At 41.6% G+C, this 26,555-nt stretch overlaps 11 protein-coding genes, 1 long non-coding RNA gene and 1 other non-coding gene across 14 annotated transcripts; 8 read left to right on the forward strand and 5 right to left on the reverse strand.

Moving 5' to 3' along the window:
* Nucleotides 1-102: 102 nt before the first annotated feature.
* On the forward strand, nucleotides 103-1,093 carry LOC6562429 (translocon-associated protein subunit gamma). Its single transcript, XM_001988656.3, has 2 exons — nucleotides 103-398; nucleotides 466-1,093. Exons 1-2 carry the CDS (start codon nucleotides 251-253, stop codon nucleotides 888-890), a joined length of 573 nt encoding a protein of 190 aa, XP_001988692.1. The 5' UTR covers nucleotides 103-250; the 3' UTR covers nucleotides 891-1,093.
* Nucleotides 1,053-2,974, reverse strand: LOC6562428 (3-ketoacyl-CoA thiolase, mitochondrial). The gene is made up of 5 exons (XM_001988655.2): nucleotides 2,838-2,974; nucleotides 2,455-2,621; nucleotides 1,550-2,323; nucleotides 1,329-1,483; nucleotides 1,053-1,268 (listed from the first exon to the last, which is right to left on the reverse strand). Exons 1-5 carry the CDS (start codon nucleotides 2,854-2,856, stop codon nucleotides 1,187-1,189), a joined length of 1,197 nt encoding a protein of 398 aa, XP_001988691.1. The 5' UTR covers nucleotides 2,857-2,974; the 3' UTR covers nucleotides 1,053-1,186.
* Nucleotides 2,975-3,183: 209 nt separating this feature from the next.
* On the reverse strand, nucleotides 3,184-5,264 carry LOC6562427 (probable splicing factor, arginine/serine-rich 7). The gene has a single exon (XM_001988654.3). It carries the CDS (start codon nucleotides 5,145-5,147, stop codon nucleotides 3,582-3,584), a length of 1,566 nt encoding a protein of 521 aa, XP_001988690.1. The 5' UTR covers nucleotides 5,148-5,264; the 3' UTR covers nucleotides 3,184-3,581.
* A 457-nt stretch (nucleotides 5,265-5,721) lies between these two features.
* Nucleotides 5,722-10,050, forward strand: LOC6562426 (SWI/SNF-related matrix-associated actin-dependent regulator of chromatin subfamily A containing DEAD/H box 1 homolog). Its single transcript, XM_001988653.3, has 8 exons — nucleotides 5,722-5,909; nucleotides 5,998-6,158; nucleotides 6,443-7,026; nucleotides 7,097-7,429; nucleotides 7,487-7,754; nucleotides 7,817-7,963; nucleotides 8,053-8,355; nucleotides 8,425-10,050. Exons 1-8 carry the CDS (start codon nucleotides 5,801-5,803, stop codon nucleotides 9,049-9,051), a joined length of 2,532 nt encoding a protein of 843 aa, XP_001988689.1. The 5' UTR covers nucleotides 5,722-5,800; the 3' UTR covers nucleotides 9,052-10,050.
* Nucleotides 9,780-15,964, forward strand: LOC6562425. 2 transcript variants are annotated; one of them, XM_032736569.2, is made up of 8 exons: nucleotides 9,780-9,830; nucleotides 11,422-11,692; nucleotides 12,479-12,950; nucleotides 13,020-13,116; nucleotides 14,152-14,438; nucleotides 14,512-14,991; nucleotides 15,062-15,274; nucleotides 15,334-15,964. In XM_032736569.2, exons 3-8 carry the CDS (start codon nucleotides 12,798-12,800, stop codon nucleotides 15,556-15,558), a joined length of 1,455 nt encoding a protein of 484 aa, XP_032592460.1. In that variant the 5' UTR covers nucleotides 9,780-9,830; nucleotides 11,422-11,692; nucleotides 12,479-12,797; the 3' UTR covers nucleotides 15,559-15,964. The 2 variants fall into 2 exon arrangements, with proteins under 2 accessions (XP_032592460.1, XP_032592457.1); XM_032736566.2 differs by lacking the exon at nucleotides 9,780-9,830 and adding an exon at nucleotides 13,911-14,094 and having other exon boundaries at nucleotides 11,479-11,692; nucleotides 14,183-14,438.
* Nucleotides 15,965-16,194: 230 nt separating this feature from the next.
* Nucleotides 16,195-17,514, forward strand: LOC6562334 (40S ribosomal protein S2). Its single transcript, XM_001988651.2, has 2 exons — nucleotides 16,195-16,258; nucleotides 16,651-17,514. Exon 2 carries the CDS (start codon nucleotides 16,652-16,654, stop codon nucleotides 17,456-17,458), a length of 807 nt encoding a protein of 268 aa, XP_001988687.1. The 5' UTR covers nucleotides 16,195-16,258; nucleotide 16,651; the 3' UTR covers nucleotides 17,459-17,514.
* A 112-nt stretch (nucleotides 17,515-17,626) lies between these two features.
* LOC6562331 (rRNA-processing protein FCF1 homolog) lies at nucleotides 17,627-18,446 on the reverse strand. Its single transcript, XM_032736563.2, has 2 exons — nucleotides 18,366-18,446; nucleotides 17,627-18,298 (listed from the first exon to the last, which is right to left on the reverse strand). Exons 1-2 carry the CDS (start codon nucleotides 18,366-18,368, stop codon nucleotides 17,699-17,701), a joined length of 603 nt encoding a protein of 200 aa, XP_032592454.1. The 5' UTR covers nucleotides 18,369-18,446; the 3' UTR covers nucleotides 17,627-17,698.
* Nucleotides 18,447-18,604: 158 nt separating this feature from the next.
* Nucleotides 18,605-19,772, forward strand: LOC116805330. Its single transcript, XR_004365133.1, has 5 exons — nucleotides 18,605-18,623; nucleotides 18,871-18,928; nucleotides 19,095-19,176; nucleotides 19,353-19,398; nucleotides 19,666-19,772. It is a non-coding gene; the product is annotated as an uncharacterized LOC116805330 (long non-coding RNA).
* Nucleotides 18,680-18,796, forward strand: LOC6562333. The gene has a single exon (XR_047156.1). It is a non-coding gene; the product is annotated as a small nucleolar RNA Z5 (small nucleolar RNA).
* Nucleotides 19,773-20,022: 250 nt separating the features above from the next.
* LOC6562330 (twinkle protein, mitochondrial) lies at nucleotides 20,023-22,337 on the forward strand. The gene is made up of 3 exons (XM_001988649.3): nucleotides 20,023-20,334; nucleotides 20,408-20,845; nucleotides 20,899-22,337. Exons 1-3 carry the CDS (start codon nucleotides 20,043-20,045, stop codon nucleotides 22,017-22,019), a joined length of 1,851 nt encoding a protein of 616 aa, XP_001988685.1. The 5' UTR covers nucleotides 20,023-20,042; the 3' UTR covers nucleotides 22,020-22,337.
* Nucleotides 22,338-22,535: 198 nt separating this feature from the next.
* Nucleotides 22,536-23,032, reverse strand: LOC6562329 (cysteine-rich PDZ-binding protein). The gene is made up of 2 exons (XM_001988648.3): nucleotides 22,826-23,032; nucleotides 22,536-22,755 (listed from the first exon to the last, which is right to left on the reverse strand). The coding sequence occupies exons 1-2, from the start codon at nucleotides 22,987-22,989 to the stop codon at nucleotides 22,626-22,628; spliced, it is 294 nt and encodes a 97-aa protein (XP_001988684.1). The 5' UTR covers nucleotides 22,990-23,032; the 3' UTR covers nucleotides 22,536-22,625.
* Nucleotides 23,033-23,200: 168 nt separating this feature from the next.
* Nucleotides 23,201-23,936, forward strand: LOC116805329 (putative RNA polymerase II subunit B1 CTD phosphatase RPAP2 homolog). Its single transcript, XM_032736564.2, has 3 exons — nucleotides 23,201-23,403; nucleotides 23,466-23,563; nucleotides 23,623-23,936. Exons 1-3 carry the CDS (start codon nucleotides 23,221-23,223, stop codon nucleotides 23,828-23,830), a joined length of 489 nt encoding a protein of 162 aa, XP_032592455.1. The 5' UTR covers nucleotides 23,201-23,220; the 3' UTR covers nucleotides 23,831-23,936.
* On the reverse strand, nucleotides 23,893-26,008 carry LOC6562095 (FK506-binding protein 59). Its single transcript, XM_001988647.2, has 8 exons — nucleotides 25,730-26,008; nucleotides 25,519-25,661; nucleotides 25,338-25,458; nucleotides 25,124-25,262; nucleotides 24,607-24,967; nucleotides 24,435-24,545; nucleotides 24,234-24,371; nucleotides 23,893-24,167 (listed from the first exon to the last, which is right to left on the reverse strand). Exons 1-8 carry the CDS (start codon nucleotides 25,926-25,928, stop codon nucleotides 24,054-24,056), a joined length of 1,326 nt encoding a protein of 441 aa, XP_001988683.1. The 5' UTR covers nucleotides 25,929-26,008; the 3' UTR covers nucleotides 23,893-24,053.
* Between the last annotated feature and the right edge of the window lie 547 nt (nucleotides 26,009-26,555).

Raw genomic sequence — 26,555 nt, forward strand, 5'->3', positions numbered from 1 at the left:
ATCAGATTAGTGCATGAGCCAGTTCCACAAATTGAACAAAGTGTAAATGGGTCATGTTCACATCGTATAGCATCCATGTATTTTGACAGTTAGCTAACACGTCACAACGGCGCAGCTGTCACTTAGCCGATTCGATTGCCTTCGTGTGCGCTTTGCGGTTATTCTTCGTTCGCCTCGCTTGCGTTGCTGTAACTTTCCCTTGCGCGTTTCGCATAAAACATATAACACAAAAAGAAACACATACGAAAAAATGGGCTCAGGCAAGCAACAGAAAGTGCAATCATCTGGTTTCACCAAGGAGGAGGAGCTGCTCCTGCAGGACTTCAGTCGCAACGTCAGCACAAAATCGGCGACAATATTTTACGGCAACGCTTTCATCGTCTCCGCGCTGCCAATATGTAAGTCGGTCAAAAGTGGCAGGGTTTTTTTTGACACGTTGTTGATTTTTTTTGTTACTTTATATAGGGCTCTTCTGGCGCATTCACAACATGGACCTGTGGCCCAGTTCGATTCTGTTTGTGCTGGTGACTGCGGCTAGCACCTATTTAATGGCCACCGCCTACAAGAACATCAAGTTCCAGCTGAAGCACAAGATCGCTGTGCGCCGCGAGGAGGCCGTCACTCGGGAAGTTAATCGCCAGATGGGCGATGACAAGAAGATCACACGCAAGGAGAAGGACGAACGCATCCTGTGGAAGAAGAACGAGGTGGCTGACTATGAGGCAACCACATATTCGATTTTCTACAACAATGCCATCTATTTGGCCATCATCATCTTCATCAGTTTCTTTCTGCTGAAGAACGCGACGCCATTTGTGAACTACATCTTCTCAATTGGTGTGGCGAGCGGTGTCCTCGCGCTATTCTCCACCAGCGCCCAAACGAACTGAACAACAACTCTTCATACACATTACCCATTGTAGTAGATTCATACTCGTAATTTTAGGTGCCACCTTGAGAAAACTGCGAGCAAGAAACAAAGATTCCATTCATCCACTCGTTGTCTTGAATTAAATACATTTTTAAACACTTTTCGTAACAAATACAAAATGTTGTCTTTCTTGTAGAAAGCATATAAAACTTCAAATTTTAATTATAAAATTGTTTCAATTTGTAACAGATAAAAAGCAGTCATTATCAGTACGTACTTTGCTTAATCTAATAGTAAATGCAGGAGTTTGACGATTTAAACAGACTCGAGCAGCAGGGCGATTCCCTGACCGCCGCCAATGCATGCAGATCCGATGCCGTACTTGAGTTTCTTGCGCCTGCAAAGAGTGGAGGAGGAAGTTGAAAAATGTAACCAACTCCAAGGAGTTTCTACTTACTGCAACTCGTGCACGAGATGAGCCGTGATGCGGGAACCACTGGCGCCCAGCGGATGACCCAAGGCAATGGCACCACCGTTCATATTCAGCTTGGAATGGTCCAGTTTCAAGGCATCGGCACAAGCCAACGTCTGAGCGGCAAAGGCTTCGTTAATCTGTAAATAATTCCATCCGTCAGCAAGTTATATATGTGGACATGGATTGTGTAGTTGCGGACTCACCTCAATCAGATCGATATCCTCCAGTTTCAGTCCCGACAAGCGAAGAACATTTTGTATGGCCGGCACTGGACCAATGCCCATGATCTCGGGCTTGACGCCCACCGAAGAGAAGGCAACAAGGCGTGCGAGCGGCTTGAGATTGTACTCCTTGAGTGCATCCTCAGAGGCAACAATAACGGCAGCAGCTCCATCACAAATGCCGGAAGCTGTGCCGGCGGTGACAACGCCGTTTTTTTTGAAGAGCGACGGCAACTTGGCCAGCCCCTCGATGGTGGTCTTGGGACGTGGATGCTCATCGACAACGAAGTCCACCTCCTTGCCCTTGACCTTCAGTTTGATGGGCGTGATTTCGGCATTGAAAGCGCCCTCCTGCTGTCCCTTCTCCCAGTTCTTTTGCGAGCGCAACGCGAACTCATCAACCCGCTCTCTGGAAATCTTGTACTGATCGGCCAGATTCTCTGCAGTCAGTGCCATGGGCAGCTTGCAGTGCGAATCGGTTAAACCGGCCCACAGCGAATCCTCCAGATTGTAGTTGGCACCGAGTGTTGTGCCGAAGCGCATGTTGCGTGCAATGTACGGCGTCTGTGACATGTTCTCCACGCCGCCAGTGAGCGCCACTTTGGCACCACCAACCAAAATGTCCTGAGCACCATTCACAATCGATTGGAAGCCTGAGCCGCACAAGCGATTAACACCTAGCGCTGGCTTCTCAATCGGCACACCACAATTGAGACCCACATGTCGTGGCACATAGATGCCATCCACCGAGGACGACTGCAACAATGCCACAGCAAATAAGTAATTGAAGTTAATTCCAATGCCAAACAACCAAAAATTGTAACTCAATTGTTAATTGGATAATTTTGTACTCAGATCTCAGATCTCCACAGCTGCCCCCGGCTTACCGCAATCACATTGCCAATGGTAACGGTGTCCACCTGATCGCCCTTGAGACCAGCTGCATCCAATGCCGCCTTCGCCGCGCTCGTCTGCAGCTGGGTTTGACTTATATTTTTAAGAGCGCCACCGAAAGTTCCAAAGGCCGTTCGCTTAGCGGCAACAATATATATACCTTAATTAGATAAAAATAATATACAAATCATAACGCAAATATTAAAATTCAATCAACAAGTCCAAAGTACAGAGAAACCCCCCTCCCATGACTTTGGTTATGTAGCGGAGGTGGAAGGGTGCAGATAGGACAGCAGCGAGTCCAAAGTACAATTTTATATCAGGTTGTTAACATCACATGCAACAAATTGTTGACGCAAGAACAACTTTTTACTACCTTTTGTAGCTGCAGACATTTTGCACAATTTGGGAATCGAGTGTACGGTGAAAACAATATATAAAAAATAGTTAAAATTTATTCAGCTATATCTGGCGATCGCAGGCGTCTTCCACCCTGCACAACTGTTCGCGATAAACTGAACGTTAACTCAACTGCTGCCGGCAGACATTTTGAGTAGCGCATAAAAGCTCCGCCTCCACCTCGCTGCGAAGCTTTTTAGCAGCGGAAAACCACAAGCAACACAAAGCTTCCAGCTGTTAAATGCACTGAGCGAAATATCTTAATCGATAATTGTACTCATTTCTTACAGCTCTAAACATTTTTTTTACCTTTACGGTGATTTTATTATATGTATGCCTTTTAATTCACGTGGTTTTGATTGCAATTTTAGATATCTTATTATTGAATACTTAATTAAAGTCTGATCAACCGATAACTTGTGAATTGTGTATCTAAATTCAAACCCATTAAATTAGTCTAGAGTTGTATATTCAATAATTGTGCTTAATTAAACATGTAGTTGTAAATGTTGAAGATTTTGAGTTGAACTTAAGACTTGAAACAAAAACATAGCTGATTAATTGATACAAATCTTAAAGGCGGATGCAGTACACAAATTGGCTGCAATCCAAATTTATAAATAGCAAAAGTAAAAGTAAAGTTTTTTTTCTTTGTGTGTATTTCTTATCAAAATCAGGGGGAACTCTGCTCATATGCTACAATCGATCGGATCGTTCATCATTATGGTGAGTTGGATATATCCATGTTATCCGACTTCTCAACGCTGACCGATTTGCGAGAGCTTTTCGCGTCGGCATCTTCAACAATGGATTTCAGTTTGCGTGCATCCGGAGTGCGGGATCGTCGTCTGGACGTCGACGATGACTTTATGGAGCTGGTGGCAACATCTTTGCTGCGACTCGATCTCGACTTGCTGGGCACAGCCGGGGGCGAGGGGGAGCTTCGTTTGCTGCGCGAGCGTGGCGAGCGTGCGCGATGCGATTTCTTGCTACTCCGCTCACGGGATCGGGAGCGTTTCCCATTGCCATTGCCACTGCTGCCGCCTCCGCCTCCTCCTCTTTCGATGCCAGATGCACCTGCTCCTCCCCCTCCTCCTCCACCACCATGCGAGCGTGAGCGACGTGCGCTGCGTGAGGTGCTGCGACGATGTCGAGATCGGGAGCGTTTGCCACCCGATCTCGATGAGCGGGAATGCTTGCCGCCGCGTGAACGAGATCGGCGCGAGCGTGAACCACTGCGTCGATGGCGGGAACGCGAGCGCTTGCTGCGCGACCGCGACGAGTGCTTGCCACGGGAGCGCGAGCGTCGCGACCTGGACACACTGCGTCGCTCCCGGGTGCCGGAGCGTCGTCGCCGCCGCGAGGTCGAGCGATGCGAACGGGATCGGCTGCTGGTGCGACGCTCGCGCGAACGTGAATGTGAACGCGAACGTCGTCGCTTGTCCTTGGCCAACATGCCGATGACAGGATCTATGGCGGCGGAGATCATGCTCTGCGCCTCCTTCACAATTGTCATGGCCTCCTCAATTTCGGCTTGGGCAGCCTCATTGGATTTCGCCTCCGGTTTCGTTATGGAGTACGTCGAATGATAGACACTCAGATGCCCACCCTTAAACTCCTGACCCTGTAGACGCAGGGCATGGATGACGCTCGTCTGCTCACAGAACTCAATCATGCAATAGGTTTTGTTATCCTTCTCCGCCCAGCGAGCGTATTTTACCTCGCCAGCGCGCTGGAAGCACTCCATCAGATCGTCCAGTCGCCACTCGTTGCGCACATCGCAGACGATGATGGTGCGACGAATTTCCTCAATTTTGCGTCCATCGTAGAACGAGGGCAACGCAGGATATTCGGGCAGATTGAATTCAAGCAGTTTGGGATCGTACGTCTTGATTACCTGCTGCGGCAATTGTCCCTCAATGCGATTGATCACCTCCGGCGGCAGCTTGGAGTCCGGCTTCTGCAGACCGGGCACAATAGTGCCATTCTTGAGCATCTCCAGCGCTCGATACTCCTCGGGTATGGCCAGCACCGGAATGACGATAAGTGCGCGGTCAATGAATACCGTGTTGGTCAAATGCTGGGCAATCGGCACACTGGTTGTCTCCGTGTACTTCACATAGCAGATGCGTGATTGCACCGGACAGGAGACATCTCGGATGGTGGGGTACAGTCGTATCTCCTCGATTTTGCCAATGTTGCCGAACAGCGTTTGCATTTGATCCTTGGTGGCCTGCGGCGCAATATTGGTCACCTGTATAACACGCGGCGTGTTACCGCCAGCCATGATTGCTAAATTCTCTTCGTTTTCTAAACACAAATTTTCGTCTTCGTTTAAACAATTGTAAATATTTCAATTAACCTCTCGCACGAATGGAAAAAATTCGACGAGGGCTGCACACGTATAGCGTCGCGAAAATTTCGATTGGCCCACAGGGCTACCGTAGCTTAAACATGTTTCGCATTTCGTGTTCATCAGTGCTGCCAATTATCGGCTAAAAGAATTTGGGCATAAAAGGGAAAACACAAACCAAAAATATAATTTTCTTTAGGTAATTTTATACAAGTCAATGCAATATCAATATCAAAAGATATCAGGTTAATAACAAAAATTTGATGCACTTAAGCGATATGTTATGAATAATTTTAACTAAATAAAAGTTACATAAAATAGCATAGGTTTCCAAGCATGAGATTGCCGCCTAACACAATTCATAAATGGCCAAATCTGTTCGGTAGAAATCTAAATGACACCACTGTTTTATGGGTATCGATATCGATACTTTTGTTTGCTGCTGCGACTAGTGATTATTTGTGTGAATGCAAAAGTTGTTGGAAAATTTTTACAATCCAGTACATGTTTAATTGTAATCGAATTGCAAATAATTATATTCTAAATAAAAGCCCCACTAACTGATTACAACACTGACGGCAGCAGACATGTCAGAAAGCCCAGCGCCATCTGTCTCCAAGTCCAGTTTAAATGATTTGCGACAATTTCGCATAAATAGAAACGCAGCTGCCTCAGTTTCTAGCCCAGGAAGAACTGGTAGGCATTGATTGTTTTCGTGGAGTGAGCTGCATAAAGCCAAATGTTAAATGTTAAAAAAAAAAAAAAAAAAAATGTTAAATTACAGAGCGCGTGCCCGGAAAGAAGCGCATCCAGGTGATGGCGGACAGTGACAGCGACAGTGCAGACTGTCAGACGCCGAAGAAGCCCAAATTGCTGTTGACTGTCAAGGAGAAAGAAGAACGCTATATGGCAGCCGCTAAAATAATGCCCCTATACGATACGATGGTAAGTGGAACGATTGCTTCGATCATATGTACACATAAATTTTTTTTTTTTCGTTGCGTACATGTGTTTGGAACATGGCGCATCGGCCCGGCATTGTGAACAGCTGTTGGCACAGTGACGTAGCTGAAAAGGGTTTCGCCCACAAAAATAAATGCACAAGTCCTTGGCTTAAATTTAAAATGGAAACTATTTTAAATTTGTTAATTTTAATTCGCATTTCAATGAAATCTGAGAAAAATACACATTAAAATTTTGATAATCATTTTAAATGCTTTTAATTGCAGGCTATTCAAGATTCGCTGGCGCGATCAAATTGGGACGTGGCAGCGGCAATACGTTATCTAAAGGACCACTGCAAGCCAAAAGGTCAGCATCCCTACGAGAAACCCAAGTTAAAGCACAGCTCAAATGGCAGTGGGGTAGCCAAATCACACAGCAAGTCGAGTGGCAACTACTCGGACTGTGATAACTCGGATGATGACGATGTGAAGCAATCCAAGGATCAAGTGTACGACAGTGACGACAGCGACACCGAAATGTCCACCAAAATGACTGGACAGCGCAAGAAAGTGTTCCAGTTCATGAACAGCGGCAGCATCGTTGAACTCCAATCGGTGAAGACGCTCTCCGAGAAGAAGGCAGCGTTACTTATCGAGATACGGCCATTCAAAGATTGGTCCGACCTGCGTCAGAAACTAGAGGCCAATCGATTATCGGCTGATCTGCTTAACTACGCCCAGGATCTAATCAACAAACAGAATACCGTTGCCAACATCCTAAGCAAATGCAACGGCATGGTACAGCGCCTGGAAACAGCGATCGCCAACGGTGCCGGCATTGTGGATCAGCCACAGATTCTAGGCACCAAGTGCGTATATCATCCCTCACTCATTATATATTTGTAATCTTCATAATCTCCTCTATTGCATCTGTTACAGTTTGCATTTGGCCGACTATCAAATAATTGGCCTGAATTGGCTGACGGTGATGCACAAGCAGGAAATGAATGGCATCCTGGCTGATGAGATGGGTCTGGGTAAGACCATACAGGTTATAGCATTTCTGGCTTACCTCAAGGAGAACGGCCTGAGCAAGGGGGCGCACTTAATTGTGGTGCCATCATCAACGCTGGACAACTGGGAGGCTGAAATGGAAAAATGGTGTCCCAGTCTCGTAGTGGAAAAGTATCACGGTTCACAGGATGAGCGGCGAAGAATGCGTGTACGCTTCGCCAAGGATGGCTTTACCGGATTCGATGTTCTGCTCACCACGTAAGGAATATTAAGTTAAGACTTGCTTTAATAGTGGCCTAATCTTTGATTTGCCAGCTACCATATAGTTGGATCGACGCCCGAGGAGCGAAAGATGTTCCGCGTTTGCAAGCTGCACTACGTCATATTCGATGAGGCTCACATGCTGAAGAACATGACGACTCAACGTTATATCAATCTGATCACAATTAATGCCGAGATGCGTATTCTACTGACAGGCACACCGCTACAGAACAATCTGCTCGAGTTGATCTCGCTGCTCTGCTTTGTGATGCCCAAATTCTTTGCCAAGAGCATTGAGGACATCAAAACATTGTTTGCCAAGGTGTGTGTAAAGTGAGTAAAGCACTTCTGTCTCAATTATAATGCCTCTTCTGATCCTTGCAGAAGAGTAAAACTGACGGCGATCAAGAAGAGTTTTCTCAGTTCCAAGAAAATCAAATTCATCGCGCCAAACGCATCATGAAACCATTTGTGCTGCGGCGTCTTAAGAAGGATGTACTTAACAATTTGCCCAAGAAGACTAGCTATGTGGTATGCAGTCAAAAAAAAAAAAATATATATATAGGCTTACAATGCCATCCCCATATATTAACAATGTTTAATTAATGATCTTTCTCAAGGAAAAAGTTGCGATGAGTGCGTCACAGAAGCAATACTACAACGATCTGGTTGAATATTATTCCAATAACAAGGGCGAGATCTGTGGCAGCAGCGAGCGTGCCGGTGTTGCAATCATGATGGAAATGCGTCGCATGGCCAACCATCCGCTGCTAATGCGGCATTATTTCTCAGATGAACAATTGCGGGGCTTCGCCAAGCGACTGGCTCGTGTTAGCTCGTATAAGAAAACCAATGAGCAATACATATTCGAGGAGTTGGCGATTATGTCCGATTTTCAGGTCTATCAACTATGCAACAAATACGTAAGTTACATAAAACTATATGCATATTAATATAGATTTCAGATTAATGATTGCATTTCTTCTGTACAGGAACTATATGATGTGAAAATACCGAACAATTTAATATGTGATTCTGGCAAGTTTCAGTTTATGGATGATCTGCTGCCCAAACTGAAGGCCGATGGCCATCGTGTGCTGCTCTTCAGTCAGTTCACCATGATGCTGGACGTTGTGGAGGAGTATTTGAAGATACGAAAACATGGCTTTTGTCGTTTGGACGGCGGCACCGCTGTTAAGGAGCGTCAGGATCTGATCACAGACTTCAATGTCGATGATAACATCTTCGTATTTCTGTTGTCAACAAAAGCCGGCGGTGTGGGCATAAATTTAACCGCAGCGGATACCTGCATCATTCACGACATTGACTTCAATCCATACAATGACAAGCAAGCCGAGGATCGCTGCCATCGCATGGGTCAGAGTCGTCCAGTGAGTATTTATCGTTTAATATCGGAGAGCACCATTGAGGAGGGCATTCTGATGGCTGCCGAAGAGAAGCTAAAACTAGAAGAGAATATCACGTCCATTGAGAAGGGAGAGGTGCATGAGCAGCGCTGTGTAGTCAAATTGTTAACCATGGCATTGGGCCTCGATCATGATGAGGAGGAGCAGCTAAACAACTCATTGAATAACTCCTTAGGCACGCCTACAAAATAGGATATTTAAGCAAATGCACTAAAGCAATTCACTTTCCATTTTCCAAACAACACTGTTTATTATTTACAGCGTATCGTTTACTTATATATTAATTTGTATACTTAAATTATTAGAGAGCATTTTGCTCATATCATTTTCGTCTACTTATAAGAATAAATATTGTATTTAAATTATAAATTATAATATATTCACATTGAAGCTGTTTTTGGCTATGCGAATTGCGTTTTTCAAACGAAATTCTTTCAAATGTTATCTAAAACGAATTGGATATAATGACCCAATGGCAGGAGATACATAGGTAAAAAAAAAAAACATCAATAAAAGCATAACATTTTGAAACCATTGTATAAATCTTGATTTAACTACTAATTTAAAGATCTCTGAAGAGTATCAACGACAAGTTACCATTGAGAGTCACCGAACAGTTTTAAGTGATTCGGACAATAGGAACAATTCAACAATTGTACAAAAAGCATGTACAACTGACATTCATTTGAATCATCGAGTTAAACGAATCAGAAACGCACTCGACAACCCTCAACTGAGCGAACAGCACTTTCTCATTATTCTCTCTCTGTGATTCGCAGTCGCATTCTCTTTATCAATAATATACGTGGGATTAGTTGCAGAGCGGCTCTCTCGCAAAATGATTTTCAAGAGCTTTTCGGTGTGGCGGCGATTCATCAAGTTTTAGTCTTTAACTGATCGCTCGCGCCGATGATTTAATTTTTAAGTTAAAACGCTGATTCTTGTACCACTGAAAGAAAACTGCGTCAAGTGTAGCAGACAAAACGATACTCACATTACCTATACTACCACATCTACACATACTTACTTACATATCGACATATGTGTGTGCTAATTTACATATATATATATATACATATATATAAATTTGAACAATTTGCAATATCAATATAACGAACAAATCAAGCGCAACGAAACGCCAATAATAAATAATAAATGCAGTAAAAATCGAAAGTTCTATGTGAATGAAAAGTAATATACATATTAATATATAATATATTTGAAATTTGTAAAATAAATACAGTATATGTTTGTATGAAAAATGTGCAGCGAAATTTGTAAATTGAATTTTGCTCAAACGCGACTCGTTTGCGCTATTATGTGATTCATATTGAATACATACATACATAAGTTTTTTGGGCGTTCAGACAAAAACCGAATTATATATTTATAAATAGAGCGCTCGCTAAACGGAAATCATATTGGACCAATACAAATACTTAGTCACACACTATACGATCAGATAATACCAATATACATATATTATATGTATATATATATATATATGTATATATCAATAGCAATATTTTGTTAACCAATAGCAGAAAATAATAAAACGACGTCATCTCTTCGTAGCTGTCAAGCGGAAACGGAAGAATATATAGCCGCACCTCCGTCAGTTGCATACATACATATACACATAGATACTACCAAGTATAGATACATATATCATATGCATGCATATGAATATTATATATATATATATATATATGCATATATATATTCTCATGTTATGCGGCACATGCTAGCAGTTTGCAAATGAATAGAAATATTAATTGTATGCCATAAAAATATATATGTATGTATGTATGTGTGTGTTTGTGTGTGTGTGTATCTATAACGCAGAAAAAGCGCGTGCAAGAACAAAAACAGAAATAAATTAATATCTATGCTACTTATACATGGCATGCCTTGTGTGTGTGTGTGTGCATGTGTGTGTGTGTGTGAGTAAGAGCTAAGAGACTAAAACGAGCGATCTACACAACGAAAATAATAACAAAAAAACACGAAACTTACGCGAACAAACCAAAAAGAGGAAAAAGAAGAAGCAACGACGAGCAAATAAAGCGAGCGCAAAGCAACAAACCAAAAATAGAACGAAAAACAAAATAGCAGGCAGAAGGAGCGGCGACGTCAACGCGAGCGTCAACGGTGCGTATGCTTAACAACTGACAGCGGCAGCAGCAACAGTCGACGCAGCCGGTCACCCGCTCATTGACTCACTCAACTCTCGTAAACAGCTGCTCAAAAAAAAAAAAACAAAAATAAAACAGAAGCAGCAGCCGCAACAGCAGCAGCAGCAACTGTAAAGAATAACAAGACAATCATCAATTGTTTTTGCGCCGCTGTATCTGATCAACTAAATGTGTGAGTGTCTGTATCACCCTGTGTGCTTATGTATGTATGTGTGTGTGTGTCGATATTTATGTGTGCTGAGAGTGCGACGATCCAAAAACTAAGCAAAGAATTCACTTACTCATAGTTTGTTTCTATATGGTGGCATTCGATTGCCTCACAGAGAATTATAATTACAGTTGTGTTTCTTTTTGGAATTATTGTTAGCGTATGTGCCGAGCATAATTAAACGACACACGAAGAGCGTATCTATTAAAGTTAATGAATATACATATATATACGAATAACAACAACAAAACGACGACGACGAAGACTACGACGACGACAAAGGCGCGAAACTACGACGATTCTTAATCTGAAGAACTTGAAAGAGCATCAGAATTAGAAGGCAAAGAGTGTGAGAGAAGCAGATAAACAAAAGCTGAGCAGCAACGAAACCCAACAAATTGTTGGATCAAAATTTATTTTGCATTAAAAGGTAAGCTAAAATAATCCTTTAATTGCCATATAGTTCTGTAGAGCAAAATTATGTTTAATATGTATTTTAAGAAACTCAATGTATATCTTATAGCAGTAGCCATCAGAAAAAAGTTGATTGATTAACAATTCTTATTCCCTTAGTCACAACAATCAGCATCAGTCATCACGAATACGATGATGATTCGATGATAATCTCTTATAAATACAAATATTTCTCACAATGCTTGGTTTTGTATTTGCGGAAAGTCATTAGTATAATTAGAAATGCAACTCTTATTTCATTTTGGTACAGATTTGTTTTGGTTTTTGAATATGCCCATTGCGTTGAGTTGAAAATATGTTTAAAAATATATTAAAACCACGCACACACACAAACATTTCAATGGGTACTTTAAGCGCTGAAAAATTAGTAAAAATTGCTCGAAGCTGATGTCATTCAGTTGAAGTGCGCTCCCCAATCGTGGTCTTGAAACCAGATGCACTCCTACGCGCAGCCGCAAAGCCGGTTGACTGACTGTGGATGTACCTATGAAGTACATAAGTTCATATATACATACATACATCCACATAATCAAGTATGTCTCTGTGTGTGTGTGTATAATCGATCGTTGAAGAGCGCAAATAGTTTTTTCTTTTCTCTTTTTGTAGCCACTTAAAGATCGAGCAGTCTTAATGCTTTTTTGCTTAGTCACACAGTCAGTTAGTTTCTTTCTTTATTTTTATTTTCATTTACGATTATTTAATTGTTAATCGTATTAAATATTTATTTCTCTTTTTATTTCAGACCACGCTTATACTTATAAAAGGAAAAAATACCATTTGTCTTACGCATAAGACAACGAAAGGAAATTAAACCTAGATGATTGTATTAAAAAAAAACAAGCAAACAAAACAAAACAAAAAAACAAGAATTGTGATATGTACAACTTTACTCAAATATTGAAAAAACATATATAGAGGCGTTTATTCCACGTATTCCGATCCCTAAGCAGACGGGCACGCGAATAATCCAAGTTTTTCAAAACAAAACAAAAAAAAACCAAAGATTAGGGTTTTTAATTAGTTTAACCGATAAGAAGAAGAAAAATCACTCACAAGCAACAATGGCAGAGAAAGTGGAAATCTCACCAGCCACATTTAATCATAATAACCAACAAAACGATGCTCGAAAGGTGCGCAAATCGCCCGATTATCAACCCATTATACCAGGCGTTATATCCAGAGAACGCAGTTTTGTGCGCACCTCCAATCAACAGGTGAGTCTCATATTTAATTACAGATATTACATTTACTTTAATAAACCATAAATTCATTCCTGCTTACAGAACATAAACAAAAGGCGCAGTCTAGCGTTCAATGTGCCTGGAAATCAAACTGGACAAATGCGTGGCAAGCCCGCTATGGATATATATAGACCACCAAGTAAGTATCGATTATATCTATATATATTATACATTATTTAATTGTCAATTTTGCCTAAAAGCTTTGCTTTGAGCTTTGTGCTTTACAAAATTTGTCTACATTTGAACTTAAAAACCATCTTCAATCTCTTTTTTATTCTATCTATCGATCTATCTTTCTATGTATATATCTATCTGTAGAAAAAAAAACTAATAAATAAAACTATTTAGAGAATTTTTACCCAAAACGAGTTTGAGACCGATGTGATTATAAATGTGACTTAAATGCTCATCTTATAGTTTTCCACTATAGTAAATAATTCTGGCTGAAAATATTATAAATCATCATATTATTAAGGAAAGTAGTGCACCCAAATGTTTTATTAAAATTTTGATAAGAATAAGATAGCGAAGTAATCAATTATGGCAGGCTATTTAAGCAGCCAGTGAGAGAACTCCACAACCATATTATTAAACTAGATAATAATATTCTCATATTATCAATGTGCTTTTGAGGCAACTGCTTTAACACAAGCTCCGCAATTCTACACAAAATTTAAATGCATAAACTATATCCAAGTATTTATTTTGTCAATGTTTTCTTTCTTCTTCTTTTCATATATGTCTATCTCATAATCGTACTCGATATATGTTATTGTATCCACAATCCACAAACTTTTTCGCCCAACCAAAATTCCAAAACCCTCCAAAACTAAATCATTGTTAAATGTTTAAATATATTTGTTATATATTCTCTACCTGTGTGTAACTATAATTGTCTTTTGATCGATGATAACAACAATTGAACGTTGTCAGATGTACGCGGCTGCGATTTAGCCCTTGGCGGCGATGGTGCTGATGGTGTTGGTGATGTTGGTGGTGGTGGTGGTGGTGTCTGTGGTGGGGGTGTCTCGAACAAACTGAACATAAATGCCCAGGAGTTCACAATGACGAGCAACTCACGTGCGACGCCACCGTCTGAGGCACTTAACAGTAATCGGTAACGGCAATTCCATTTTTAATTCGAAACTTTACCCCTCTTGCGATCTTCTTGCAGAGCTAAACCACAATCTACAACATTCTTCCAGTTCGTCTCTCATATTCCCCATGGCTGGCGGGCCAACTCTTCTTCAGCAGCAGCAGCAACAGCAATATGCAACAGCTGCCTCCAATGCTGCGATCCTCAACAGACGCCAGGCGGGCCTATCTCTGGGCAATATGCCAACCTCCTTGAATAACCTGAAGGGTGTGCATCATAGATCCATATTGGTAACACATCCAATCAGCCCAATGGGCGGACAGATTCCGCTTATGAACTCACCCTCCAGCGGCAACATATTACATGTAAGTGTTCTGTACTTTCGAATTTTATTTATAGCTATACAAATATTTATATATTTATTTCCTCTTCTTGCAGTCGACTAACCGGGTCAAGTTTGCGCCAGATCCTCGTGGTCAGAAGACAGTGCAACACAACCAGTTTGGAGGCAACAACTACAGCAACGCACAACAGCAATATCAATTGAATGGCATTGATCCGTATGGAACCCTAAATGGAACCGCATTGCAACGATCCAAGTCACTGTCGTCGGCTGATGCGCTGACACGCGGCTTGGCCAGCTTGGGCCTGGGCCTGGGAAACGAGGTGGCCGACATTGGCCAGTTTTCGCCAGAAATACAGTCACTGATCGAAACGGCACTGGAGGATCCAAATAAACTGAATTCCCGCTGTCTTATGGAGCTAACGTCTCAGTTCATCAAGCGTGCCGTTGAGAGTCGACGTTTTGCTTTGCCCATTTCACGTCTCTGCCTCAACATCATTGCCAAGGAGCAAAAGGAGACGTTTTTGGAGGCGCTGCTCAACACATGCCGCCAGTGGTATCAAGAACGTGAAAAGGTATGCTTCCAATCTCGGTGATTTGAATTTCAAGACGAATCGATTAAACTTCAACTTTCCTGTCCAACAGTTGCTGTTTGCCATTCAGGGCATGAAGTCGCCATCGAGGGTGAGGTTCACGGCTTTCATGGCATTTCTAACGGAAATGTTTTGCCAGCTGAAACGCCGCCAGCTGCAGCTGCGCCCCCACAGCGAGGGCACACCCCCACCATTGGTGCTGCTCAGTTTGCTATCCAAATGCTGCGAGGATTGTGTGCGTCCACCTGTGCGTTCACTATCCGAGGTAAGCTTAATTAAACTATTTTTGTATTCCATTTATTTATTTAATTCTTGCATATGAAGATTGAGTGCCTGTTTTACGTTTTGACCTGCATTGGACAGGACATGGAGCAACAGCTGCCACAGCAATTGGAGCTGCTCATGTCCTTGGTGCGCGATGCGTTTCTCAATGCTGGCGATGCTGCGGCAGCTATTCGCCGCACCCTGCTACAGCTGATCGAACTGAAGGCATCCCACTGGCAACTGCCTGGAAATACGGTGCTTTACTACACCCACACCAACAATTAGGCGGGAGGAGCAATTGATTGATTCGGGCTTTGCGGGCACCAGCGCAATTTGTTGCAATAAGTTAACCAAACATTATTATTGTGGTCGAATTGCATTTAGGCCCAGTCCTCATGTAAAACGCAACTATTTATCGTACTCACGCAGTACCATAGTCCATAAGCAATATTTATTTTGGAACTATAGATAGATGACTAACCCAGGCTTAACTGTACACATTTACCAGCTCAACACTTATCCTAGACCCATGTGAGAAACACAACCGCACCCGGGGGAGCAGCTCAATTAACCCGCCTCCTCCTTTCCCCATCTGGTAGAATTGATGATTCTGATTATATAAGGCTCAAATTATACTATTGTGAACCCATATTATTTACGTGTAATAAAAACTACGCTAGTCAAAAAATAATATTGTAATTGCACTTCTCTTTTGTAAAAAGGTACATTGAAGTATAGAAGCATAAAATAAATAAGTTTAAAAATGCGTTACAAATGAAAAGATTTAAAAGTAACGAGATGGCTGATCAACTTCTATACTGCATCGAAGACAAGCGAGAAAAGCATCGATAGTTTGTCTATATATTTCTTATCGATATATCGATTTTTACTTTTGCACCCCAACAATAGGTTCGCTGCAGCAACGATTAGAATTTTTCGTTCATTTCGTTTTTGTCTTCACCCCATACAGTTAAAAATCCTACAAGTAAGTCTGTTTTTATAATTAAAATCAATATGTAGGTATTTAAAATGTAATTTTAAAATAAATTATTTGGGGAACAACATAAATTGTATCCCTATTGATTGTTTTTGGCATGAAAAAAATAGAAATACTTTTTAAAATGAAATTTGAGTGTGCATTTTACCACGTGTTACAAAATGGCGTCGCTTTACTTGCATTCGGAGCGATGAAAACTAATTAAAGTGCTTAAATGATGATTAATTTACTTACCTTTTGCGGTTTCCACCAGAAAGCGTTAATTCGCTTAAAGATGGCCTTAGGTGTCTGATTCAAGCACTTTAAATGGGATGCGTAAATCGATCATCGTACATAACCTACAAAAAATGCTAATAAAATTGAATTTATTTCAATTACAGAATGGCGGACGCAGCTCCAGCCCGTGGTGGATTCCGTGGTGGATTTGGCTCTCGCGGTGGTCGTGGTGGACGTGGTCGCGGTCGTGGACGTGGCGCACGCGGTCGTGGTGGCAAGGAGGACTCCAAGGAGTGGGTGCCAGTCACCAAGCTGGGTCGCTTGGTGCGCGAGGGCAAGATCAAGTCTCTGGAGGAGATCTACCTGTATTCGCTGCCCATCAAAGAGTTTGAGATCATTGATTTCTTCTTGGGCTCATCGCTGCGTGACGAGGTCCTCAAGATCATGCCCGTCCAGAAGCAGACGCGTGCCGGTCAGCGCACCCGTTTCAAGGCCTTTGTTGCCATTGGCGACAACAACGGTCACATTGGCCTGGGCGTCAAGTGCAGCAAGGAAGTGGCAACTGCCATCCGTGGCGCCATCATTCTAGCCAAGCTGTCTGTTGTGCCCGTTCGTCGTGGCTACTGGGGCAACAAGATCGGCAAGCCCCATACCGTGCCCTGCAAGGTTACCGGCAAGTGCGGCTCCGTCTCGGTGCGTCTGATCCCAGCGCCCCGCGGTACCGGCATTGTGTCTGCGCCCGTTCCCAAGAAGTTGTTGACCATGGCTGGCATTGAGGATTGCTACACCTCCGCCCGTGGCTCCACTGGTACTCTGGGTAACTTCGCCAAGGCAACCTATGCTGCCATTGCAAAGACATACGCCTACCTGACGCCAGACTTGTGGAAGGAGATGCCTCTGGGCTCCACGCCCTACCAGGCCTACTCTGACTTTTTGTCTAAGCCAACGGCCCGTCTGCATGCCGATGCTTAAGATCATCGCGAACCAGATTTTTTGAATAAAAACAAAACATCTTCATCTTAAAAATATCTAAATTGTTTTTATTTTTAAACACAATTATTCAAGCTGATTTCTATGATCTCATTGATTCTGTAGAAGTTTTGACGATACTGGATGCAAGGATAATTCAACATCCCTTAGTTATCAGCCTTAACGTATATTTTTTAAAACAATTTGAACATCGTGAATAATCTTAAATCTGAACAGTTTTGATTACGATTTGACACCGTACGCCTCGGGCATACGCTCAATGGCGTACTTGTGTGCAGCCACATACATGATGGGCACTCCCGGTATTTTGCGTATGCGGTTCTTCAGATCCTTGTCATTCGTGGCCACAATGTAACATTTGTGCTGGCGCACTCTCTCGACCAGGCAGTCGTCGGCGTAGGTGCCCTTGTGCAGGCAGGGCAAGCGCTCGAATCGGGGATCAGATATGATGCGTAGGGCCAACTTATACTTGTTGCCCAGTTTCTCCAGTTCGGCACGAACACAATCTGATATATACGGTATGCATTTGGCGTAGAGGCAGTCCATCATGCACTGCATTATGTCCAGCTTGTTCTTAATGCTGAAATTAATGAAGTTCGTGTCGAGGACGATGTGATAGGGTGGACCCAGCTGCGTGTTGTACTGGAAGAATAGCGCCGAGCTCTGCTGTGTAGCTTCGTGCACTTTAATTGCATGGGGATCGTGGGCCTGTTTGCGTTTAAGGCGCATCTTATCTTTAATCCGGGAATCGGTGGGTTTTAGCAAACGCTTCAGTTGTGCATTTTTCTGTTTCTGTATCTTTTTGGTCTTCTTTTGCTTGCCCTACGGTTAAGTAAATGATAAATATGTTTATTCGCTGTCATTTGAAAGGGTGCTCAAACAAATTTACCATTATTATAGTTATTTAAATACAATGTAAACAATTGGACAGCGAAATGCGATACGATTGCACGTGTGGATAATTTTTGTTGTATTAACTCTCAGCTGTTCTTGCAGAGCTGCAATGTCTTTCGATTAAATGCCACTCTGCATTCATCGATAGTGGGCAAAAGAAACTCTGGTAATATTGAAAGTTAAATCGAAAAGTTTTCATGGTTATGCCACGTGCTTCCATGCTTCATTTGCTGCCGAAATTTTGTGAAAGATGGTGAGTTTTGTGCTATATTCTTTATTAAAGCTAAGCAATTATTAAATATCTAATACCACAAATGATGATACTGATGACGAGACTGAAGAAACATTTTCTCGGTTTTGTACTGTATCTTTCAATGCAATCTCGAACAATATTTGTTCCTTTAAAGATGAACCGGCAATCTGATGGCTTATATGTTTTACAATGTGCATATCTGTTTAGTTAAGATCATTTATTGAACTCGATATTTTTAATGTTTCAGGGTTGAAAGCACTGATTCTTTTGATGTGGGAACGCATAGAATTTGTCAAATAAAGAAGGTAATTATTATTGATCAATATTGTTGAAAGCACATGTGATGAATTTATACACAGACCTGTACTGAGTAAAACCCATGTGGAACTCGATGTAAACTGACCCAAACTCTTTTTACAGAGATGTATTTAGTTTTATTTGTGCTAACAAATTTTTTTACTCAATTTTTAGGCGTGATGTCTTGAAAAAACATGGTGCTGAGACTAGAACATAGCGTCGTTTTCGAAGATATGGCAAAACAGTTGCTCATATGGTAAGCAAACGATCAGTTTATATTTTAACACGCATATGATGATATTAAACACAGACCTGTTCTGAGATAACTCATGTAGATTTGTATTTAATAAACTGATAAAATTAAAAAAAAAAGAAGGGAATATTACTAAAACAGTTTCATCCATTTTACTGATGTGCACTTTTCTTTTGCAGACTCGATGGAAAAATGAGGTTATGGCGTTTTCTTCGCCACTTTAAGGTAAGAAGTTTATAAACTTCCATTGGGAAAAACTGTGTCGGTGTCACCACGTGCTCACAGTTGCGACTGCAACATGGCGGCTAAATATAAAAAATATAGTGCTTATATGATGATTACTTAACTTACCTTTTGCGGTTTCCACCAGAAAGCGTTAATTCGCTTAAAGATGGCCTTAGGTGTCTGATTCAAGCACATTATATATAATTTATTTATGCATATGTAATTTTATGTTACAATACTAATGCATTTTCCATATTTTGTTTGCAGAAAGACGTATTTTATGCTCGGGCTGATATAACTCCTTGATTTATTGACTATATTTATATTGTATGGTTATGGAGTTGTGTGCTCCAATAAAAAGTTGATCAAAGAAATATTTGTGTATTATTCTCTGTATTTTTGCGTTGCCTGGCTTTTGGGATACTTATAAGATGAATCGATATGCAAACGGTTGCATAAATAAAGAAGTTTGTTTTATGTATAATATACACTTCGGTGTTCGGGTCAGTAGTGCCCAACAAATTTGTAGCGCAGCTGCTCGTATGTCATTTAATTGCGAAGTATTTCAAAAGGCATTCGTTTGCGCGCGTCAATTGTGGATACACCCTGTATAGCAACAGAGTGTGCAGGAGTCACCCTGTGCCATGAGACTCGCTAGTTTAATTAAACCGCTGCTGTTGCGCTTAAATAAAAACAGATGCCGCCTTTCTGCACAACAATATGCAACAAGTGTTGCGAACGAGGAATACGCACTTGATACCAAAGAGTTTATAGATTTTAAGAAACAATTGCGACAACAAAACGTATACAACAAGGATGGACACACGTGCCTGCAACTTGAATGCCGGCTGTGCGAACGTTTGCCGGCTGCAGCAACAACAACAACAGCAACGCGTTCATCGCATTTACCAATTGCTTACATAAACAAAAGAACTGGTGAGTGTCGAAAGAAAAGAGTCGCATTTCACAAAGTGAAGCGATATATTAATTTTAATTTCATCATTTTTAGGTGCCTTTATTTGCCCTAGTTGCGATGTGAAGGCAACTCTCTCGCAGGCTCTGGCAGCCTATCAGACACCGCCGGCCGCTGGATATCAGCGAGCACCAATGAATAAATCACTCTACAAATCACGTTACCCCAATCTCGTGAGCGTCACAACGGAGGCTTGCGAAGCGCTCGGACTGAAGGGCTTAAAGGAAGCGCAACTGAACGCCATTGGTGCCCAGTATGAGTCCGAACAGCATCTGTTGCACTTTGCGCTGCGCAATGCGACACAAACGGTGGTCGGCGAGAAGGTGCTGAACCTCAGTGATCGCAGCGAGCTCACATTCCAGGGCAGTGTAAGTTCTGGCCTGCTCATTCACGGCGCCGCCAACAAGAGCAAAGCTGTGCTTGTGAGCAATCTGCTCGATTTCATAGTGCTGGCCACGCAGAACATTGAAACCCGTACGTAATCAAGATGAGGTATTCTTAATCTGTTTAACCTGTGTTCATTTCAGATTGCATCGTCTGCTTGCCGTATGCGTTGCAAGTGTTGCCGCAGGAGTGTCTGCCTGGGCTGGAGCGTTTCAAGGAGCTGGTCTTCTGGCTGCACTATGATGCCACCCACAGTTGGGATGCGGCACGCGCATTCGCTCAGAAAATGGATGAGAAGCGCTGCCTGCTGATACGACCCACGGAAACGGAGCCGGCACCGCATGTGGCACTCCGACGTCGCCTCAACATGCGCCACATATTGGCCAAGGCGACGCCGGTGCGCCACAAGGCGATAACCACATTCAATGCCCTGCGCAACGATATACTCAGTGAGCTGCAGAACATCGAGAAGGTGAATGGCGTCAAATGGAAACGTTTTCCGGTGCTCAACAAGCTGCTCAAGGGTCATCGCAAAGGTGAGCTGACCATATTGACGGGTCCAACGGGCAGCGGTAAGACGACGTTCACTAGCGAATACTCGCTGGATCTGGCCATGCAAGGGGTTAACACACTGTGGGGCTCCTTTGAGATACGCAACACGCGACTGGCGGCGACCCTATTGCGTCAATTTGTTGGCTATCCCCTGGATGATAAACTGCATGAATTTGAGCATTGGGCCAGCGAGTTTGAGCGATTACCACTGTACTTTATGACCTTTCATGGGCAGCAGCCACTCAAGCCGGTGCTGGAGGCCATTGAGCACGCTCAGTACGTCCACGATATATCCCACGTGATTATTGACAATTTACAGTTTATGATGGGCGTTTCATCCTATCGTGGCGATAAGTTTTGGGAACAGGACTCGATTATAGCGGCGTTTCGAGCCTTTGCCAGCAAGCATAATGTGCACGTCACACTGGTTATGCATCCGCGCAAGGAACGACAGGAGGATGAGTTGACGACGAGTTCAGTATTTGGCACAGCCAAGGCCACCCAAGAGGCGGACAACGTGCTCATCATACAGGATAAACGGCTGACAGCGGTGCGTGGCAAGAAGTATCTGCAAGTTGCGAAGAATCGCTACAGCGGCGACCTGGGCATCATGCCCTTGGAGTTTGATAAGGATGCTCTCAGCTACTCCAGCTCAGTGCAGAGTGCCAAGCGGCGACGGGAAAAAGCATCACCAACAGCAGACAGCAGCTGACATCGATTCTAATGTAATGTTTAAATAATTTAACTTAGTTTAAGCGTTGAACTATTTGTAAATGCTTATTATCAAGTACCATCTTAATGTCTATCCTAATATTTATCGACAAAATTTTTTACATCCACAAAGGGCGAAGGTCTTTATAATAACCAAGACAAACAATGTGTTTCTGTATATAAACCAGGTCATATCTTAGTCGTGTCCTTGATAGTCTTTGGTTCTTAAATTAACTCGTTAACCTTGAATGCAGTTCGATTGAGGAAGTCATTGCCATTCTAACACATCGTGTCCTTAAAATATCTAAGGATTTGGCCGAGTTGGAACTATTTTTCTGAAAAGTAATTGGGCTAATCTCTTGAGCATCCGAAAAGTAAGCTTTAGCAATTTACGCATTTTTATACGGCTTATTTGGAATGATTTGATGCTGAAAATTCGTTTCATCCTAAAAGTATGCAACATGTAAACCAATAAAAAAACCTTTCATTTTCTTAATTTAATTTAACATATGTGGTATTTCTTCTATATACTAAACCTAGACATTTTGACATTTTTTGAAGCTTAACTTTATTTACATAAAACACAATTGTCTAACTGAATTCGTCCTTATGTAGAGCTCTGCTTGTAATTCTTTGTGTTTAGTATCTTTTTGCCGCACATTGCACAAATGGCCTTCTTGTATGAGCATGCCTGGCAATAGTGGGCTCCCACCTGATGCACCTTCTGCCTGCAAATGCTGTACGGGAATAGTCAATGCATTAGCTCCGCACATTCATTAATTTGTTATATTAATTATGTATACTTACCGACATGGTGCGAAACTGTTGCCAATGGGATTGTACCGTTGTTTAGCTGATGATAATGCTTTGTTCTCGTTGATTTTACGTCCACCGGCAGCTGCGGTGCTTGTCCTCCAAGGATTTGGCGCTGAGACCTTTGACAGCTTCGACTCACATTTTTCACATACCATTTTAAAATGCAAAATGGTATTTATTTCTACTTATATTAGAATTCTGCCTAATGTTTTGTTTATGTGATTAGGATTGCCAAAGTCTGTCAACAAGCTGTTATCGATAATAGTTGGGTTAGATACGCTACTTGAGTTTAAGGTGACCATAAAAATTTACCTAAAATGTTATCGGTATCGATCCAAGCATCAACATATGAAATAAACAAATTATGACTACGAAAACGAAAAATAATGAACTGCGGTAAGCTTTATTTTAATAGAATTAAGGTACATTATAAACAGCAAGTACTCTTTGATCATAGAGAACAACTAATAGCGGCTGTGCTTAAAAAGCGCGCAGCATTCGCACGAGCTCATCAGATTGTTGTCGCACTTATGGAACCACACATAGACGAAAAGGATTTTCTTGACATGGTAAATTATAAATCTGATTAATACAACTGCATAAATAAATGATATGTTTTTTTTTCCTTAAGCTCGCTCAAATTGGTCCAGAAAATTACGCAGATATTGTTGAGGAACGACACATTAACAAGCTATGCGGTTATCCACCTTGTGATGTTGCTGTGGAAAAGTAAAAATATAATATTTTACAAGGTTGATTTATATGTTAATCTAATTAATGCTTTACAGCGTGCCGACCAAAAAGTATCAAATTTGTGGCATTAAGAATAAGGTGTATGATATAACCGAACGGAAGAAGTTTTGTTCGGGCCATTGCTTCAAAGCCTCCGAATATATCAAGTCCCAAGTGCCAACTTCTCCGCTCTGGCTGCGTGACAAGGAACCCAATCCAAACTTCAAAATTTTGCCGCGTGAGAATTTAATTCGAACTGAATAGAAATTGTGACCCTTTCGTTTTGTCAATGATATTTGTAAGTGTATTTATTAAACACCTAAGGGTTGTTCACTATAGTAAATATATATTTTTGTATGTGCGTTCATTACGATTCATTTCATTGATTTGGAAACTTAAGCATTTCGAAATTGTAAGTAATTAATAATAATGTTGGTAATGTATTAGAAAGAATAGCTCAATGAGCCGCATGCATTGTGTACATTATTTAAATCATGATAATATTGTCGCGCTCTAACGTCAAATCAGCTTCGCGTTTCGCATCTTCCTCGGACCACTCACCGCACTGATCCAGCACGTCCGTTTCACGTGGTGGTTCCGTCTGTGCAAATTACAAAAAATAAGAGTGATTTATATGCATGTAATATGGGATTTGATTAGTGTCTACCTCTTTATCGCCAGCTGCCAACTTGGCAAACATATTCGCATACAACTTCTTCTCCTTATCCTTGTTTAGCTTAATCTTTTGCTTACAAATAACAACATGATTGGCAGCAGCCTTATTACCCGGCTCCAATTGTATGACCTGCAATTGTGAATTCAATTATTGCTGTTCTTATATTTGATAATTTTCTAGGCGATTACTCACTTTCTGAAAGTCTTCCAAAGCGTCCTCCAACTCATTGATAATCAGGTTGCATTGTCCGCGTCGATATAAGGCCTTGACATTGTTAGCATCCAATTCAAGAACAGCATTACACTGCAAAATTAAATTGACAATAAATACTACATTAAATATATTAAGATGCGGCTTAGGTTACCTCCTGCTTGGCCTCAAAGTGATCGTTGGATTTCTGATGGCACAGGGCGATGTTGCTATGTGTGGCAATTTTGAGTGACTTTACTTCGTCGCTGGTGTTGTCCTTAATGCTCGGCAACAGATTCTTGCACTTGTTGTACATTTTGATGGCCAATTCAAAGTTCTCCTTTTTGAAGTAGTTGGTGCCCTTCTCCTTGTAGACTTTCGCTTCGGCAACTCGTTCGCTGTCACTCAACTTCCACTCTTCCAGTCCCTTGCCGCAGTCAATCAATTTCACAGTATACTCAATCGTAGAGTTCGATGGTATCTTAAATGCCTCGTTCCCTTTGGCACCGAACGCGTATTTCGCATGGATTTTGATTCTGTGAATAAGATGTAAATATATGCGTTTTAGCTATGCATTTTGGTCGATCCATTAACATTTACTACGCTGGGCATTTTTCTATTTTATGCTAATAAAATCATTTATAGAAATTGTTCCTTAAAACGTAGGAAGAAGGGGAGTGTTAATCACGTACTTGGATGTTTCGCCAATATTCATTTTTTCCATGGCCAGTTCAAGGCCTTCGACAATACCAATGGCACTACCCTCGCCATAGTCGAACTCAACATCGCGTTCGTCAAATACACGCCCATCGAAACTTCCCGAAATGTGAGCTGAAATTATTTGACAAAAAAAAGTTGCTTTTTGATTTGTGTTTAAACCACAAAACATTGATAATGGTGACAAACCTTTAACGAAGGCGCCGTCGCTGGGTGTTCGCTTCTTATCGCTCTGTTCCAGAATTATCCGCTCAATGCTTCCATCCTGATTTGGACTGAGATCCTCGCTCTTCCAGCCCAGCATTTCTAGCTGTAATAATAAAACGTGTTTAGTCCCCTAGGACGGTACACTTATTATCCCCGATAATACCTCAAATATGAGCGTGGAATCTGGCGGTATACTTGGCGGGCTGCCAGCAGCGCCGTAAGCGTAATTTGGAGCACATGTTAGGAAACAACGCTCGCCTAGCTTCATGGTGGCGACACCCATGTCAAATGCCTTGATGACGCGTCCTTCGAAAATCGCATATTTCAATCAGTAATCAATTGTTTAGGGATTAATATGCTTGCAGCTCGTTTACCTTTGCCCAACAAAAATTCAAATGGTTCATTGCGACCCACGCTGGAATCGAACTCGGTGCCGTCAACAAGTCTGCCGGTATAGTGAAGCGACACTTTGCAGCCATTGATTGGCGTTTCGACGCCGCTTCCCTCTTTCAGTATTTCCTTGAGAACACCGCCATCGCCAGAGAGATCGATTTTCTTTGCTTCTTCCGACATTCTTTGAGTTATATTTCTGACTTTCTGAATGACACTAACCTGAACTGAGCAAACGAATTAGTTGTAAAAAAAACATCGAAGACTCGATTTATCGATGTCGGATTTATCATTTTCGGCTTCAACTATACGATGTATCGATATTTGTACAAGATTTCTCACGTTTTATGTTAACTTATGTATATGCAAAGTTTTACGAAATGTAAACGCTGCCACCTCTTATCGATTAATCGATATTTCAAAGAGAAACGGTTAACACACAAATTTTATTTAATTGAACAATTATTCCAATTGCAAAGACAAAATGCTCAAAATTGAGAGCATTAGAAATGGATGCAAATAAAATAATCTGGTTTTCCATTAGATTGTGCCTTAATGACATTTGCAAGTTTTTATATTTGCGAAGCCAAAGTAATTTGAAGAATTGCGCCGAATTGAGTGTTATTTCTATATATCATTTTTGAGAAAGAAATAAGAAATATCATAATCAAAACGTTAATAACTGCAATTTGTTGTTTGTTTTATGAATACATATATTATTATAGTATATATATATGATCTTTTCGGTTTATAGCTAAATCAATACAAAATTTTTGTTTAAGCTACAAGTTACATATAACTCCTACTGGC

Source organism: Drosophila grimshawi, unplaced genomic scaffold (genome assembly GCF_018153295.1).
Source record: "Drosophila grimshawi isolate 15287-2541.00 unplaced genomic scaffold, ASM1815329v1 contig_1377, whole genome shotgun sequence".
NCBI lineage: Eukaryota > Metazoa > Arthropoda > Insecta > Diptera > Drosophilidae > Drosophila > Drosophila grimshawi.

Bases quoted from the DNA above. Each gene is read 5' to 3' on its own strand.
- LOC6562095 (XM_001988647.2), bottom strand. From the start codon at position 25,928: ATGTCGGAAGAAGCAAAGAAAATCGATCTCTCTGGCGATGGCGGTGTT. The intron at 24,546-24,606 runs GTAACCTAAGCC...TTAATTTTGCAG, and splicing joins ACTTTGAGGCCAAGCAGGAG to TGTAATGCTGTTCTTGAATT. The intron at 24,372-24,434 runs GTGAGTAATCGC...TCACAATTGCAG, and splicing joins CTTTGGAAGACTTTCAGAAA to GTCATACAATTGGAGCCGGG.
- LOC6562330 (XM_001988649.3), top strand. From the start codon at position 20,043: ATGAGACTCGCTAGTTTAATTAAACCGCTGCTGTTGCGCTTAAATAAA. The intron at 20,335-20,407 runs GTGAGTGTCGAA...CATCATTTTTAG, and splicing joins TTACATAAACAAAAGAACTG to GTGCCTTTATTTGCCCTAGT. The intron at 20,846-20,898 runs GTACGTAATCAA...TGTTCATTTCAG, and splicing joins CACGCAGAACATTGAAACCC to ATTGCATCGTCTGCTTGCCG.
- LOC6562426 (XM_001988653.3), top strand. From the start codon at position 5,801: ATGTCAGAAAGCCCAGCGCCATCTGTCTCCAAGTCCAGTTTAAATGAT. The intron at 5,910-5,997 runs GTAGGCATTGAT...GTTAAATTACAG, and splicing joins TTCTAGCCCAGGAAGAACTG to AGCGCGTGCCCGGAAAGAAG. The intron at 7,027-7,096 runs GTGCGTATATCA...CATCTGTTACAG, and splicing joins CCACAGATTCTAGGCACCAA to TTTGCATTTGGCCGACTATC.
- LOC6562429 (XM_001988656.3), top strand. From the start codon at position 251: ATGGGCTCAGGCAAGCAACAGAAAGTGCAATCATCTGGTTTCACCAAG. The intron at 399-465 runs GTAAGTCGGTCA...TACTTTATATAG, and splicing joins CGTCTCCGCGCTGCCAATAT to GGCTCTTCTGGCGCATTCAC.
- LOC6562334 (XM_001988651.2), top strand. From the start codon at position 16,652: ATGGCGGACGCAGCTCCAGCCCGTGGTGGATTCCGTGGTGGATTTGGC.
- LOC6562329 (XM_001988648.3), bottom strand. From the start codon at position 22,989: ATGGTATGTGAAAAATGTGAGTCGAAGCTGTCAAAGGTCTCAGCGCCA. The intron at 22,756-22,825 runs GTAAGTATACAT...ATTCCCGTACAG, and splicing joins AACAGTTTCGCACCATGTCG to CATTTGCAGGCAGAAGGTGC.
- LOC6562428 (XM_001988655.2), bottom strand. The intron at 2,324-2,454 runs GTAAGCCGGGGG...GCATTGTTGCAG, and splicing joins CCATTGGCAATGTGATTGCG to TCGTCCTCGGTGGATGGCAT. The intron at 1,269-1,328 runs GTAAGTAGAAAC...CACTCTTTGCAG, and splicing joins CATCTCGTGCACGAGTTGCA to GCGCAAGAAACTCAAGTACG.
- LOC6562425 (XM_032736566.2), top strand. From the start codon at position 12,798: ATGGCAGAGAAAGTGGAAATCTCACCAGCCACATTTAATCATAATAAC. The intron at 14,095-14,182 runs GTAACGGCAATT...ACATTCTTCCAG, and splicing joins GAGGCACTTAACAGTAATCG to TTCGTCTCTCATATTCCCCA. The intron at 14,439-14,511 runs GTAAGTGTTCTG...CTCTTCTTGCAG, and splicing joins CCAGCGGCAACATATTACAT to TCGACTAACCGGGTCAAGTT.
- LOC116805329 (XM_032736564.2), top strand. From the start codon at position 23,221: ATGAACTGCGGTAAGCTTTATTTTAATAGAATTAAGGTACATTATAAA. The intron at 23,404-23,465 runs GTAAATTATAAA...TTTTTCCTTAAG, and splicing joins AAAAGGATTTTCTTGACATG to CTCGCTCAAATTGGTCCAGA. The intron at 23,564-23,622 runs GTAAAAATATAA...AATGCTTTACAG, and splicing joins TGTGATGTTGCTGTGGAAAA to CGTGCCGACCAAAAAGTATC.
- LOC6562427 (XM_001988654.3), bottom strand. From the start codon at position 5,147: ATGGCTGGCGGTAACACGCCGCGTGTTATACAGGTGACCAATATTGCG.